The sequence below is a fragment of the Mizuhopecten yessoensis genome, unplaced genomic scaffold, assembly GCF_002113885.1.
Source record: "Mizuhopecten yessoensis strain PY_sf001 unplaced genomic scaffold, ASM211388v2 scaffold9231, whole genome shotgun sequence".
NCBI lineage: Eukaryota > Metazoa > Mollusca > Bivalvia > Pectinida > Pectinidae > Mizuhopecten > Mizuhopecten yessoensis.
The window spans coordinates 40,086-57,242 of record NW_018407944.1 but is presented as its reverse complement, the minus strand read 5'-3'; the positions used below and the strand labels follow the sequence as shown (position 1 = coordinate 57,242).

At 36.0% G+C, this 17,157-nt stretch overlaps 1 protein-coding gene across 1 annotated transcript in view; it reads right to left on the bottom strand.

The window, feature by feature from the left end:
• Positions 1-17,157, bottom strand: part of LOC110457557 — a 45,437-nt gene that overhangs the window by 23,740 nt on the left and 4,540 nt on the right. Inside the window, exons 3-9 of the mRNA XM_021508886.1 lie at positions 10,723-11,049; positions 9,991-10,317; positions 8,991-9,074; positions 8,353-8,505; positions 8,054-8,239; positions 6,211-6,534; positions 5,653-5,783 (exon numbers count right to left, since the gene is read on the bottom strand). Of these exons, the coding sequence (XP_021364561.1) occupies positions 5,653-5,783; positions 6,211-6,534; positions 8,054-8,239; positions 8,353-8,505; positions 8,991-9,074; positions 9,991-10,317; positions 10,723-11,049 (1,532 nt within the window). The remainder of the gene's footprint in view (positions 1-5,652; positions 5,784-6,210; positions 6,535-8,053; positions 8,240-8,352; positions 8,506-8,990; positions 9,075-9,990; positions 10,318-10,722; positions 11,050-17,157) is intronic.

Sequence of the window (17,157 nt, the reverse complement as noted above, 5' to 3'; positions counted from 1 at the left end):
ACACGTTACATCCGGAACAACTAACAGGACACGTTACATCCGGAACAACTAACAGGACACGTTACATCCGGAACAACTAACTGGACACGTTACATCCGGAACAACTAAAAGGACACATTACATCTGAAACAACTAACAGGACACGTTACATCTGGAACAACTAACAGGACACGTTACATCCGGAACAACTACCAGGACACGTTACATCCGGAACAACTACCAGGACACGTTGCATCCTAAACAAATAACATGACACGTTACATTCGCAACAACTACCAGGACACGTTACATCCGAAAGAACTACCAGGACACGTTACATCCGGAACAACTGGCAGGACATGTTAAATTCGGAACAACTAGCAGTACACTTTCCTTCAGGAGCCACTAATAGGAACACGTTACATCCGGAACAACTAACGGGACACATTTTATCTGAAACAACCAACATGACACGTTACCTCCAAAACAACTAACAGGACACATTACATCCGAAAGAACTAACAGGACACGTTACATCCGGAACAACCAACATGACACGTTACCTCCAAAACAGCTAACATGACACGTTACATCCTAAACAACTACCAGGACACGTTAATTCCGGAGCAACTAACATGACAGGTTTAAATCAGAGCAATACCAATGCACTTTCTGTCAGGAACCACTAACATGACACGTTACATCCGAAATAATAAACAAGACTTGTTACACCCGGAACAACAAGCAGGACACGTTACATCAGAAACAACTAACATGACAAATTAAAACCCGGAACAACTTAAAGGACACCTTACAACTGAAACAACTAAAAGGACTTGTTACATTTGAAACAGCTATCTGGAAACATGAAATACGGAACAATTGACAGGACACGTTTCATCCAGAACAATTAACAGGACACGTTACATCTGGAATAACTAACAAGACATGATTCATCCGGAACAACTAACTCAACACACGAGATCCGGAACAACAAGCAGACCATCTATTACATCCGGAACAACTAACAGTACACTTTCCTTCCGGAGCCACCAACAGGACCCACTATATCCGGAACAACTAAAGGGCACGTCACATCCGGAACAACAAGCAGGAAATCTATTACATCCGGAACAACTATCAGGACATGTGAAATCCGGGACAACTTAATTGACACACTAGATCCCGACCATCAAATAGGATATATACTACATTTTAAACAACTTAAACGGCAATTTACATCCTGAACAACTGACTGGACACGTGTAATCTGGAACAAATCATTAATATATACACATTTTTATTTAAATAAAAACATTTATGATTGAAAAAGGACATTGTTTATGCTTCATATTAGTTATGGTGTTTTACATTCACATGCTGCAAAACTCAAAGTCAACTGAAGCAATAAAATAACACTTCTGCGAACTTGTGCTTATAATAGGAAATGCTTCTATTGAAATAATTTCAAAGATATATCCCCATAGTGCTTTCCCAGCGGTTGTTGCTGCAGTTATAGCCCAGACCATAACAGTCTTCCCTTCGTTTTCGTACCTTTTCCTATCATTGTCTCGCATGTTTCTAATTTCTTCCTTGTATCGTTTTTCTTCTTCCTCTAATTCGTGTTTCTTATCTCGGACTCGACTTTTTCGATTTCAAATTTCTTTTTGTTTCCTCCAAGTTCCTTTTTTTCGGCCTCTTGTTCGGAATTTTCCTTTTCCTTTGTTTGAAGTTCCAATTCTTCTACTTGCATTGTTTCCCCCATCCAATTTCTTTTTTATGTCTTTCCCATTCTTTTTCTTTGAAGTCAATCTTTTCCTGAATCTGCTCAATCTTCTTTTCTCTTTTAAGTTTGGTTTTCTTAGCGTCGCTGAAATTCCAGCCCTGAGTTTTCAATCTTGTCATTTGAGAAGTAAGCTTTGCCAGTCTCCTTCATGATAGCTTGGATCATTCTAAACAGATCTAGTACATCACATTCAGTTATCTTACCGCTCGAAAAGTTATCAAATGCTAAGTATTCTGGTGTGAAGCGCCCTACTTGAACAACAAGAATAAAGACATGTGGTCCGGGAGTCAGAATTCCTATGCATTTAAGAATTTCTTTTGCGATACCTTCGTTGGCTAATACCGTGTCGAACAGTCCCAGTGTGTCAACTACTAACAACTTCTTGCCAAAACGCTATGCTGTGTGGAATTTACATTTCTTTGTCACTGAAGATCCAGCTAATTTAGACGTGAAGGATTACTTACCCAGAATGGTGTTTCCAGTCGCACTCTTTCCAAACCCCGTGCGTCCTATCAAAGCTATTCGGTACTAGAACCCTGATACTTTACACCCGAAACAACTATCAGGACTCGTAACATCCGGAACAACTGACAGGACACTTAACACCTGGAACAACTGACAGAACACTTTACACCTGGAACAACTGACAGGACACGAAACACCCGGAATAACTGACAGGACACTTTACACCTGGAACAACTGACAGGACACTTCACACCTGGAACAACTGACAGGACACTTAACAAACGCAACAACTGACAGGACACTTAACACACGGAACAACTGACAGGACACTTAACACCCGGAACAAATAACATGACATTTTACATCTGAAACAACAATCAGGACTCTTTACACCCGGAACAAGTGACAGGACACGAAACACCGGTACAACTGGCAGGACTCTTAACACCCAGAATAACTGACAGTTCACTATACACCCGAAACAACAATCAGAACTCTTAAAAGACGGAATAACTGACAGGACACTAAACACCTGGAACAAATAACATGACATTTTACACCCGAAACATCAATCAGGACTCTTTACACCCGGAACAAATAACATGACATTGTACACCCGAAACAACAATCAGGACTCTTTACACCCGGAACAACTGACAGGACACTTTACACCCGAAACAACAATCAGGACTCTTTACATCCGGAACAACTGACAGGACACTTAACACCCGGAACAACTGACAGGACACTTAACACCCGGAACAACTCACATGAAACTATACACCCGGAACAGCTAAAAGGACACTTGTAACCCAGAACAACAGACAGGACACTTTATATTCAACATTTGATATAGCGCCCTATCTAGCTAACATAGGCCACTCTAAAGCGCTTTACAGTACATCGATACCTAGCGGCTGTGTCAGGCATCCCTGCCAATGCCATTGATGATACGGAAGCTGGCGAGGACGCCGGAACTTCACAATTGAAAAGCGACGGCTTGGGTATTGGTGAAGTTGGAGGTCATGGGGTTAATGGTGACGATCATGCTTTCTCTATGGAGGAAGAGATTCCCCAACCTGAAGCTGTCCTCGAGCCATCCCTGGATATTGAAGATGATGGAGAGGCAGCATCTGCTTAAAGTACCAGGCAGGCACCTATTCCCCTTCCCATGAGATCAACCAGGATTCGAATGTCCCCTGAGTGGCACAAAGACTTTGTGTTACGTCAGGACCCAGTCCCAACTTCTGATTTGGGAGCCATAGCGGAATACTTCCAACAATTGGTGGAGTCAGGAGTTGTGGACCGGATGCCTGAACAAGTTTTAACATCATTATTGGCTTAAAGCTGTCATTAAGTCTGGAGATTTTTGCCTTTGCATTGTTTTATATATTATCATATCCATTATATAAGTTTTACATGCATTTTATATATTCATAACTTGGAGAAGGTATATTGTATTCTCAGAGTTTATATGATGAGGGCATCATTTCCCAACAGAGGGGAGTATGTGGCAGGTTGAATTATTCTGTCATTAGGATATGTGATCATTGTATATAATGAATGTGCTGTTTGAATTTTATATAAAGACGGGCATGGGATTCCTTAAAAGTCTTTCCTGTAATGGGATGCCTTAATGTTTATGAACAGGTGACCTGTCTTTAAGTATCTTCATGTATTGACATGTGATGGACTATAGGGATTGTGATTGGACAAGATTAACCTGAAGTTCTTGCTTTCAATCTCACTCTGACTTCTATCCACGTTTTCACACCTGGCACCTGGTGTAATCCTTCATTTTAAAGGAGCTTTGTAATAGAATATGCCTTGGCTATATTTGGTGGTAAGTTATACTATTTTATACTGGTTTTGGTAAATAATTGTACTCCAGATTTAAAACATTAGGTGTAGGCTCATTCTGTATAACGTTTAAATAATGGTTCAATGGTAAAAAATATAATTATCTTTGTCTTGAGTTATAAACTTTTGTAATGGGCAGTTACCGCCATTTTAGGTGGGCTTTGTCTATAATTAAATAAAGGTAAATACTCATTAGTTTTATACACAAGTTTCTAGTGAAGATGCTTGCTGAAAATTTCATGTTATTCTTTTTAGAGGTGAACCTTTCAGTCCATTTGGTCCAAGGCAATGATATATATGGCTCTTAAGCCACGTGTAAACCCCTGCAATATCTCGTAGGGTGATTGTATGGATATATTTCATTTGTGCAAAGTCACTTTTATTATATGAGAAGTAATTGTGTAATTTAAAGATATACCCATATCTTATATAAATATAACAAAAGATTTGTTCTTGAGGTGTGTTAATTTAATAAATTTAACCGTAGCTATATTTTCATTCTTAAATGGAAAATAATTGTAAAGTTATATTTCTAGTAATAAATTGTATATTGTAAAATACAATTTACATCTCTCAATTATGTATAAACGAGAATAACTGATTGAATTGCAATATATATGTAAGTAAAGAGTTATCGTTCTTTGCGGTTTTAAATAAGGGTGTGTGAGTAATGTATTTTATGTTTTGTTTTCTAGGGTTTTATTTCCATGTAATAAAATATCATCGAACCCTCAACATCTCGTGTTTTATGAGACTGTTACACATATACATTAATTAATTCAATTTTGAGGAATTCGCAGGAGCTGCCTTACCAGGCGCTAACTACTAGTCCTATGCCACCTGGCTAATATCTCCCTATGTGTGCGTGCCTGCGTGTGGGCTGGATATGTATTGTTTTCTGTTTTGTAGTGGGACCGTGCTTCCAATGGCATCTTTTATAGTGCCACCTCACTTGAATGCTACACCACACATACCGCAACATCCCCCCAGACCATTTTATACTAAACCTGGGTTGTTGGAGTTGTGTGGGCAGGAGATAAAACACTCTCTCTGATATTCCATGCGTACATTGACTTCGAGGATCGAACCCCGGCCGTCTGCGTGGAAGGCCGAAGTGTTAACCATTCGACCAATACACCTGGAACTGACAGGAAACTTTACATCCGGAACAACTGACAGGGCACTTAACACCCGGAACAGCTGACATTTTATAAGACACCTCTAGCTTGGCAATTGGTTGAAAACAAAAGTTGTTTAACATAATGATATGATGTTTACTTATGTACTATCTGTTTTGTATCATCAAAACTATTATTATAATTTCCTGAATACATGTACAGACCAACATGTCCAGTCAGTCATGTCGGAAAAAAATGCCCATTACAAGCTAGTATTATGTTTGAAGTTATTAAGAATGTCCAAGGTGCAAGCAATAATACCGTATGTGCTAATGGATTGTAAAAGAAAAAAACACATTGTTCTGTACAATCTGATGTGTAGATGATGTCACTGATCTTTTTTATATGTTTGGTGCTGAATATACATAAATTGTCAGTACTTACAGGTGACGCTTTTCCAGTAATTGTTTGTATCGTCGAACTGTCGTCACTTGTTGTCTTGGAACTACTTGTTGACTCGCTGTCTTTTTGTAACGTCTCAGCTTGTAGCACCGCAAAAAACGTGTCAATGTTGTCTGATTCAAAGGAAAGTATCAGTCTTCTTCAGATAGTTCAGTGTATACAATACGAACAATATAATTTATACAGGTTTTGTGAAGCAATTACAAATAAAATAAAATAAACGCGTTATACTTGTTTACAAATTGCAAATTGGTCATATTGTCAATAGAGGCTTAATACGAAAACAACATTGATTTAACAATAATACCATTGGTTGTTTTGGTTTATTTCCTGGGTGTAATCCTTTGTTTTGCGAGTAATAATATACCTTTGAAAGTATTATTTTTTACATAAACAACAAAACAATATATACATTTTTTATCAAAATATTTTTGAGTTACCAATGCAGATGTAATATGGAATGTTGTGCTACATGTATAATATTTGTGTAACACAGATGTCATCGATAAACCATAGTTAATGCTTCATTATGATACATACCACTATTGATAACACATAGGGAGGTGGAGAAGCTTTTTCCGACACCATAGCTGTTTTCAACAAGACATACATAACACCCTTCATCCTCAACTGTTGTGTCACCAATTACCAAAGATGGTGACTCAACAGAACCTCCAAAGTATTTATCGCTATCAATCTCAATGGCATGTTCTGTTCCGTCGTCTTTGTTGATTCGGAACCATGTAACTGAGATGATAGGGGTTGACGTCAACAGCCTGCTTTTAAAGATAGCTATGTTTCCGATTTCAACACAGAATGCAGCTTGATCGATGCTTACTATCGGCCAATTCACATCAGCGGCAGCTGTCGAACATTGTGATTGAAAATTATTTTATAAAAGTGGAAAGAATATGATACAAAAAAATAGCAAAAAATATTACATAATAGTAAGAGTACTGTCGAGACGGTGTGCTGATTTAACATTTGCTTATTCATAATCTATAAAATCTGAAATATTTGTAACCTGCAATGTTAAACGCTACATAAATGCCATGACATTTTATTTAAAATTCTTCGTAAGAATATTTAATCTTGTTCCTACCTCTACGTTCACTTGATTTGTATGCTGTTAATCTCTATATTTTAAAGTGAGAAACAAAAAAAAGCGAGTAAACGGTAGGAACTTGGCCGTATTGTCAGGAAGAGAACGCTTTACTCTGATCAGGTCATTTCCCCGGAAAAAAGGACATGATCTCCGAGAATTAGATGCTTGTTTTGCATCCACTGCTACGGTATTTCTTTTAAATTAGCCACGCAACGGTGAACGTAGTGACAATATAGCAGTATACGGTCACCGCCTCATGATCATATTTTAACGGTCAAATTATAAAAGCTAGTTTGTCATTAAAAGTAATACCGGTAACAAATGCAGGGATACAAGTTCAGTGTTATTTAAATAGATTGTGACGCTAGGCGTTATATATCTTATACATGAAACATTTGTGTATGGAAATATTATACCACTGATGTGGACTCAATGTATTTCTAGAAAACAATAAAGAAAGGGCGGTAACTGTAGAAAGCCTAGCTTTAACTGACCACCAAATGATCTGGATCACGACCTAATTTTCGGAAATTACCTAATATTAATTGGGTGTCCTGCTTCTGAATGTAAGGTCCTGTTTCTAAAACTTACATTGTTTCGAAACAAACATTTGTAAAATTAATTGTAATCATAAGCTGATAATTTTGGCTATGCTTTCGTAATATAGGCTGTGACAAATGGAAATAGGTACAAAAAGAAATGAATTACGCTGTTTTGGAAATAGAGCAATTCTTAAATCATCAGTGCCTCCCGTCGGATGCTTTCATTAGTTTTGAGTTAGTCTGCGTATGAAATCAATTTATGTTCAACCATTGGAATGAAAAACAAAACAATTGTTCATTTCTTCATTTTGACGTCAGTTCCCTTATTATGTTCTTAGTTAACCTTTATGTAAATAGAACGTGGTATTTTGATAATGTATTAATTGTATGATATCGTATCATATAACGGATGTATCGCTTGTAGAGTTTGGATATATAAAATTGAAAATGTTAATGAAATTATGTTGAACGGGTGTTAAATTTTAGATTTTAGCCCAAAAATATCAAGGAAAATTTGAAGATATGGTGATTTAAGATAACCTTATTCATAGGCTATTAAACTGATAATGAAGATTAATGCTAGAACTTAATGATATTTTTTAACAAATACAGCGAACATTTTTTTCTATTCAACATTACCTTTCCAATGGAAGTCATTACACAGGTTTCTATATTTAAGGTTTTTATTTCGATTTTATTTTGTAAAAAATCTTATAATATATATATATATACTTACCATCAGCCGTATCTTTCATTGTTAACTTTACAGAATCGGGTTGTACTTGTAACGGGTTTCCGGATTCATCAGTCAGAAGAATAGAGCTGTCTTTCAGACCTGTACCGAATCGTTCCGCTAAGGCCAACGCAGATGTTTGCAATGGATGTGTAGCACCAGTTATGTCGAACGACACGATGATGCAACCTTTGAAAAAGATAGATAAAAGAATTATGATATGGATCAATGTATCTAGATGATTTTTTACGACTAATATTAAATAGTATTTCTGGTAGCATAAAGTAACACATTATATTTACCTCTGGTCAACATTATGTTGACAATCCTATGGTCTACACATAAAGCTGCTGCAATCTTTTCTTGAAGGGATTCTTTGAGATATATTTTGTCTTCGTGAACAGTAAATCGTACGTGGATATTTCTGATGTCCATATCCCCTGTTGCTATGAAGCCTTCAACAGCGACAAAATATTATATCATTTTTGAAGCCGGTGTATTAAGATAAGAATAATTAATTGCAAACTCAAATATAATAAGTACATCATTTGAAATCAGTAGCTAAAGTCGCAGGATAGCAAATAAACTCCTACAAGAAATTAGTTTCCTGGAAACAATTGATATTAATATTACATTAAGTACACCTGGTTTCGTACGACTCGTCAAAAAGTGGTTGTACTTTGGGCAAATGGGTCACAGATTGATAGTAGGACGAAAGACGGACTGGAAATGTGATTGAAGACAAAAAATGACCAAGTTTAAAAGTCAATTACTCGGCAAAATTTTATAAAGAAAATAAAAACAGAGTGCACAGCTGCAGAGAAGCCTTTCTTGGAATTGGTTTCAAGTTCAACACAAATTTCAAATGATTAAAATAAAGAAATTCAAAATAAATCTTGATTTAAACAGTGAAATATATACAATGACTCTATTAACAAACCTTTTAACTCTCCAAAGGGTTGAATAAAGGTTTCTGCCATTTTCATTGCATTTTTCCACTGACCGTCAAAAGTCTTTTCAGGATCTGTGTAAGAAAATATATTCAACGTAAATTAAAAAGTAGCCATGGTATCTACAATTATAAGCAATAGGTCTTGTTAAATCTACATATTGTATCATATGCAGAGATTAACAAAAAGTAGTAAATCCCCGAAGTTTGCTGTAATCTTGATGACCACAGTTATATGTTTTGAGTCGTGGCAGAATTAATAAAATACACACTTTACAAATGTTTTTTTTTTTAAATCGATCAGGGGTTTAATGCACCTGCCTCTCTGTTTCAACAGTTTAGTTAGAAAATCTGAATTACGATTCATAACTTTGTTGACACTTCAGCATTCTCTTGTTGTTTGTGTGTCATTATTATTATAATCGTGATATTATATACAAACCTGATCAACTTACTACTACATGGTAACATCGACGACTAAGACAGCATGTGTGTTACTGTGCTATCTTTTCGTTGTATCGCTTGAATTGTGATTTAATGATGTCGGCATAAAATACATATTTAAAGCTATTTAACCCATGTCACATTTATATATTTTAACTAACAAGACATGTCATAACTACATGGTATACCTGATAAAATGTAAAGGCATCTTCTAAAATGAATCATAATAATTTATTTCTGCAATGTTGGTCTAATCATGCTTCCCTCCAAAGTTCATGATCCATAGTTATTCAGGGGAAGTTGATTATCAGATTTAAGCATTTTCGACAGGTTTAGATAATTACTTTGAACGAACCAGATGGCCAAAAAGCATTGGTTGTACATGCCACATAACCATTTTATGTTATGTTCGGCTCTTCAAAACAGATAATGAAAATGTTAAAACATATCTAATGCTATGAAAACAGGCTCTTGGCTTATTAAGAAGCTATTTTGATTTAATAGACTATATATTGACTACTGAATGACGAATTGTTGAAAAGCGTACCTTTTACTTGCTCTGGTTGTTTGATTATGACGTGGATCTCATCACTCTTCCCTGTTCCGGCTGCGTTTTTAGCATGACAGACATATATTGCCTCATTGTCCTCCTCTCTTGTCTCCGTTATACAAAGAGATGGCGACTTAACAGATCCACCAATATATCTCTTGTCGTCGATCTCAATGTCTGTGAATGTGCCTTCTCCTTTCGCCTTTCTTTTCCATTGCACATCGACGATTGAAGTGGTACTTTTAATCAGTTCACATTTCAGCACAATGTGTTGTCCTTTCGTGACACTGTACGGTTTTGTGTTAATCTCTACAATAGGGACGTCTGAAAATTGAAAGTTGGCATAACATTTAAAATGTAAGCATTGAATTATCTTTTTTTATCACTGTAACTTTGAAAATGAATGATGATAACTCATTTCTGCAATGTTGGCTCAGTCAAGCGTCCCTCCAAATTTCATGATCAATAGTTAATCAGGGGACGTTGATTTAAGATTTAAGCTTTTTTGACTGGTTAAGATAATTCCTTTGAACGAACCAGATAGAAAACAAAAATCCTTGTACATGCCACTTACTCATTCTATGTTATGTTCGGCTCTTCTAAACAGATATTGAAAATGTTAAAACATATCTAATGCTATGAAAACAGGCTCTTGGCTTATTAAGAAGCTATTTTGATTTTAATAGACTATATATTGACTACTGAATGACGAATTGTTGAAAAGCGTACCTTTTACTTGCTTTGGTTGTGTGATTTTGACGTGGATCTCATCACTCTTCCCTGTTCCGGCTGCGTTTTTAGCCTGACAGATATATATTGCCTCATTGTCCTCCTCTCTTGTCTCCGTTATACAAAGAGATGGCGACTTAACAGACCCACCAATATATCTCTTGTTATCGATCTCAATGTCTGTGAATGTGCACTTTCCTTTCGCTTTTCTTTTCCATTGCACATCGACGATTGAAGTGGTACTTTTAATCAGTTCACATTTCAGCACAATGTGTTGTCCTTTTGTGACACTGTACGTTTTTGTGTTAATCTCTACAGTAGGGACGTCTGAAAATCGAAGGAGGCATAACTTTTTAAATGTGTGCATTGAATATTTTGCTCAGTGCACACATTGAAGGGTAGTTCGGTCAAAGGTCAAGCAATAAAAGTCTGAACACAATGCACAAAGGAGGCGGATGTGAGCTTAAATCGTGCATATTGTATGCTTTACCTTTCCTTTTTTGTATGATCAGGTATCGATTAGGTCGTATACATTTTGCAGCATTACTGTTGTTACTGTGTCGACCTTGCTGTTTGATGTTTGCTTGATAAATTTCGTACTCTGTTGTAGAAAATGTAAGCATTGTGATTTATAAATTGGAATAAAAGAACATTCTATTTCATCTGAGCACGATATAATTGATCAATACAAGTAGTTTGAGGATCTCAAATTAGTATTTTTCTTCCTTTTTATGAGGACGGTTGATTTTGTTCGCTCATATTACGTAACCTGGACAACCGATTATTTTGTATCTTCTTACATATACACATACATCACTTTGTTACAATGTATTAACGTGATAAAAAGGTATTGCATATACATAGCATTCTATACTACTCACATTTTGCTAAGGATCACTTTTATTTTTGGCATATGTGAAAATAAATATTAGTTTTGGTTTATACTGAGATTATTTTTGAAAAATGAATTGTTCTATAGATTCATCAGCGTGCAAACATTCCAAAAATCGTAATTGCAGCTGGAAAATGAGCCACAGTGAAAGGTTAACCTTGAAATTGGTAACAACGAGGTATTCACTAAAAGAATTAAACTGAACAAAACTCATTCTAAATAAACAGAAACTGTTTTAGTATCGATTAAGACACCTATGAGCATCAATAACAGTTTCACAACGTCTGCGCATGCCCCGAATGAGATTGCGTATCCGGTTTTGTGGAATAGCGTTCCACTCAGCTACCAAAGCTGTTCCCAGCACCTGGAGCGGTATTGGCTGAACATTTCTGGCAGAGAAAGCTGTCTGCAGCATGTCCCACACATGCTCGATGGGATTTAGATCCAGCTCTATGTGGCCAAGCAATATCGTCCATAAGGATGAAGTCAGGGCCGATAGCGCCAGTGTAGGTTCTGACATATGCATCAAGAATTTCGTCGCAGTAAATTCGGGCCGTAACGGTAGCATTATGGAAGACAATGGTCAATTTTCCCACGAGGGCTTAAGCCTCCCCAAACCATCACTGAACCTCAGCCATATCGGTCATGTTCCACAACGTTACCTGCCTGGAACATCTCCCCAAGTTGTCTCCATACTCTAACGCGCCCGTCGGTGAAGTCGAGACAGAGTCTGGACTCGTCAGTAAAAAGAACAGGTTCCCATTCCTAAAGAGTTCAAGTGCTGTGAGCATGGGCCCAATCTTATCGGTCCCTAACATGGCGGGCAGTTAAAGGACCTCGTATTGCAGGTCTGCGTTACCTTAAACCAGCATCATAAAGACGGTTCCTAACTGTCTGAGTGGCTACCCGGGTACTAGAATCATGTGGGAGGGGAATTCGTAAAGCTGTGGTAGTCTGGAACCTGTAACGCCGTGCCTGTATGAGCAAAAATCGGATTTTGGCGCTGCATTATATCCATAGAACGACCTCCAGCATGACGTCTGGAATGGTTTCGTTAGTTTGGAAACGATTTCACATTCTTGCCACCACACTTTAAGACACCCTAAGGTCTGCTGCAACTTGACGTTGAGCTTCCGTCCCTATTCATTTCACCACCATTTAACCGTTCGTCTTTGTGCCATATTAAAACAAAAACACGCAAAGGCTATTCATCAAATTGATTTCCTTAACAATTTGAACAACGCCTTACTTAGTCTAGCTTAGCTTTTGAAAGGGGTTGTACACGTGAAAAAGCGTGCACGCGCTTTTATGGCTGACTGACACAAAGGACGATTTGGAAGGCTAACATATTCGCCCAAAACAATAAGACAGGAAAATATAATACCCTTTCTAACATTTTGATTTTTTTCTCTCAAAATATAGGTGATCCTTAGCAAAAGGTGAGTAGTAAATAAATCTTATATACTTTATCAACATATCAGAATTATATCCATTACATAATTTAGTGTAATGAAGCTAATATTCGTTTCTCATAATCGTTTTCAATTAATCATAAGTCATAATTTTGGCTTTTAATAATATTTGACCAACAACACTGAATTTGGTACACATTTGAAATAAGGATTCAATATTGATGCAGTGGATCCTGCTGATATAGTTTAGTCAAATAGTACATAAAACATGAAAACAGAAATATAAATTGTTTTGCCGAAAGTATCCAAACGTGATCATTTTGAATCCAATATTTTGTTGTGAGTTATACATTTTGCGGAAACATCACCGATTTGATATTTTAACCTTAATACCTTCAAAAGAATACGTAATTCAACTAGCGAAAAATATAAAACTGTGTTATGATAATTACATTTATTCGGCCAGTGGTTAGTTCTAGACCAGACAAGATTATCTGACGGCAAATTTAATGTTTTCTTTCCCATTGTTATGACATAACCCATAATGTGAGAAATAAAGATAAAGGTATATTTGGGTTACTCGATATAATTAAATAACATAAAAGAGTGTTAGAGAAGTGTGATTGACGCAAAGTGTACAAATGCGTCATACATCCTATGTTTTATGTGTTGAGTGTTATTGTACATGTGTTCTTATGTATTTCATACCATGTTGTATGCAGAAAGTGAAATGTGCACGTGATGCTGATCTAAAAGCAGGGTGATGTTATTCAAGTAACCCTAATTGACTATGGTATTTAAACGTAATGAATCTTAGATTACTCTTAAAATATCCAAATATGAATGGAAGATATATAGTTTAATATTACACTTAGTAAATGTACACGAGTGTTTAATCGAACGCACCTTGCAATCACAGTATTGACTATGGTACAGTATGTATAAGTTAAATGTAATATTTCTTAGAATATTACAAAATCTCCAAATGTAAGTGGAAAATATGATATAGTTTAATGTTGAATAGTTTAATATTGTACTTAGTTATAAAATACGATGCATTACATTAAATGTACATGCGAGTTCATGTGTGTACAGTTTAGTCAAGGTTAATAGAACGCACCTTGCAATCACTGTCACTGTCAAGATGCTCTTAACTACAGTGTGTACTATTGAGGTTACTCAACCGTGACCAGTTCATTCATACATGTGTAGGGCACGTGCTGTCACCCAGGTGAGTTTGAAAACTGGTTTGACCAGTTTTGGGACTGTATGTGCCTCAGGTAAATCAGGTAAGGTGAGGAAAACATGATAGGCATGCAATTACTAGGTATTTTACAAGGTACCCAAGGTAGGGTGGGGTAGGACCGGACAGAACTTTGACAGTGAAGGTTGTGGTCTAGGGCTCAATGATACAATGTATTAGCTGGGTCCTAATGATGGCTGTGTGCCTGTATCTCTACATGGATAGCTGGGTGCTGGGAGGGCTGTGTGCCTGAACTCCAATTCCATTGCCAATATGTATTAGCTTGGTGCTAATAATGGCTGTGTGCCTGTATATATAAATTTCAAGCTGTGTGCTTGTATATATGAATTCCAAGCTGTGTGCTTCGAAGGCATATGTATTAATGTGTTGTACTAGACATTCGGGCTAGATTAGGTACTATATATCGTTGGTTATGCCTTGTAGGTAACCTTTTTATGTGACCCCGACCATAGATAGACCTTCTGTAGGAGCTGGTTTGGCTGTAACCGGATGTAACCCTGATGTGACATTGAGTCGACCTTGAATTGGAACTGTGGTTCAACCTGGAATGATTTCACCAATATGGAGAGAAGTATTGAGCTCCGTCTTGAGTGACATATACGTGCCATTCCTGGATACGCGTGAACCATTCAAATACGCTGTCTTCGGATAGTGTGGAACACATGTGCAGAGACTGTAACATGACTTGATGGACTCTATAAAAATGTATCTATTGATGTAGGGTGAACTATCTGCAAGGTGTAAACCGGGGGTTTATGTATTGTTAGGAGTGAGTAAAAGATTGTTGCACAGTGTGATTGTGTAGTTTGTGGTATTTATGTTTTGTACATTGTATGATTTGCTTGGTTGTAAATAACTGTATATATGTTGGTTATACGTTGGTTGCTAGTTTGTATCAATTTTGGCCTAATATACCACACCTCGTGACAGTCACACAGAAGCTTTTGTAAAATATGGCGACGTGAGGTTGTGGTATTCGAATAAGAGTAAACAAAACGTATGTATCATAGTAGAAAGGTGGGTTTTAGTTCCATGATCTCTCAAAATTATATTTCCGATATTTGTTTATATGTTTTATATATGTCCGACCCCATTCCTTTTGTTCTCCAATGTTGAAAAAACAACGACTATTGTGATTTTAGAACACACATGGACGGTGTAACAATATTATCTGTCAATTGCCAGGGTCTTGGTGATATAGTGAAACAAAAAGACGTATTTGCATACTTGAGAAATAAAATTATATTAGATTTTGTCTTCAGGATAAACATTTTACAGCAGAAAAGGAAAATTTGATTCGGGCTAACTGCAGTCTTGATTGCTTTTTTAATTCTTACAATTCAAACTCTAGAGGGGTTGCCATTCTTTTTAATAAAAACTTTGAATACAAGATTTTATACACTAGAAAAGATGACAATGGGAATATTTTAGCTTTTAACATCCAAATCGAAGGTTAAAAACTTACACTTATAACTGTATATTGTCCTAACAGTGACTGACCAGATGTTTAAGAAACAGTGGAAAATATTTTAACAGAGTTGGGCAATTTTCAGTTTGTTATACATGGGGATTTTAATTTGGTTATTGATCCCAAATTAGACTGTGACAAGTATCGGCAAATAAATAACCCCGAGACCAGAGATAACATTTTAAGAACTAGGTATGGTCTATTAAGCCAGGATATCGATCATACCATTTCATGTCCATTATGATTTTAAGCTTCACCAAATTTCAAAACTGGAGGGGGTTATGGAAATTCAATAATTCATTATTCAAGATTCAAAATATTTAAAAGCCATTAGATCTCTAATCTTCTTTTTATAACTCTTCATAAACCCACATGACTCTTGTATTAAAAAAAATACCATGTTATACATTTTTTGTGGTGCGGAAAGACTGATAAAGTTAAACGCGATGTTATAATTAAGTCATACGAACAGGGTGCTTTGAAAATGATTCATTTAAAGTCTTTCATAACAGCACTAAAAACAACGTTGGTGCGGATGATCTATAAAGAAGATGCCAGTTAGACTTCCATTACTGAAAACTACATTGATAAATTCTCTTCAGCTAATTGTGGAATTCATAAATTGAAAAATATATGTGTAGAATGTAATAATATATTTTGGAAAAACGTTCTAGAAGCATGGTATCAAACAATAGTGTCGTCCAGTATATTCAGTGAAAATATTTTGTTGTATAATCACAATATCGAAATAAACAATAAGCCTGTTTTCTGTAAGAGTGGTATAGAAAAGGAGTGCTTTTTTATAAATGATGTTATTAACGAAGATGTTTATTTTTATAATTTTGTAGAATTTCAACATGGATATGGTATTAGGTCCAATGTTCTACCTTTTCACAGTATAATTAGTGCTATAAAACAGTTTATAAAAAGTAAACAAGAAATCTGTGCTTTATAAAAGAGTATTTGTTTACCTATTATACTATATTATATTAATATTATATTAAGGAAGACTAAAGAGGCACAGGATACAAAGGAAATGGTTTACAGTTTTTAAGTTAAATTAAGTTGGCTTAAATATCGAATTAACAATAGAATCTTAACTACACACTCCTACATAAAATGGGTATAAAACAAAATTCAACTTGTACTTTTTGTAAAAACAATCTAGAAACAATTGAACATCTATTTGGGGATTGTGGTCAAGTATGTGAAATTTTGAGAGAACTAAAACAATTGCTAGCGACCAGTAATATTGATTTGAATTTTGACAAACAGGAATTTATATTTGGACAATTCAGTTCTTAGGATGCTAATTTAATAGCAGATAATCTTATCTTATTATTGATTAAACAATAGATTTTTAAAACGAGTTTAAAGAATCACACACTCTTTAAACTCA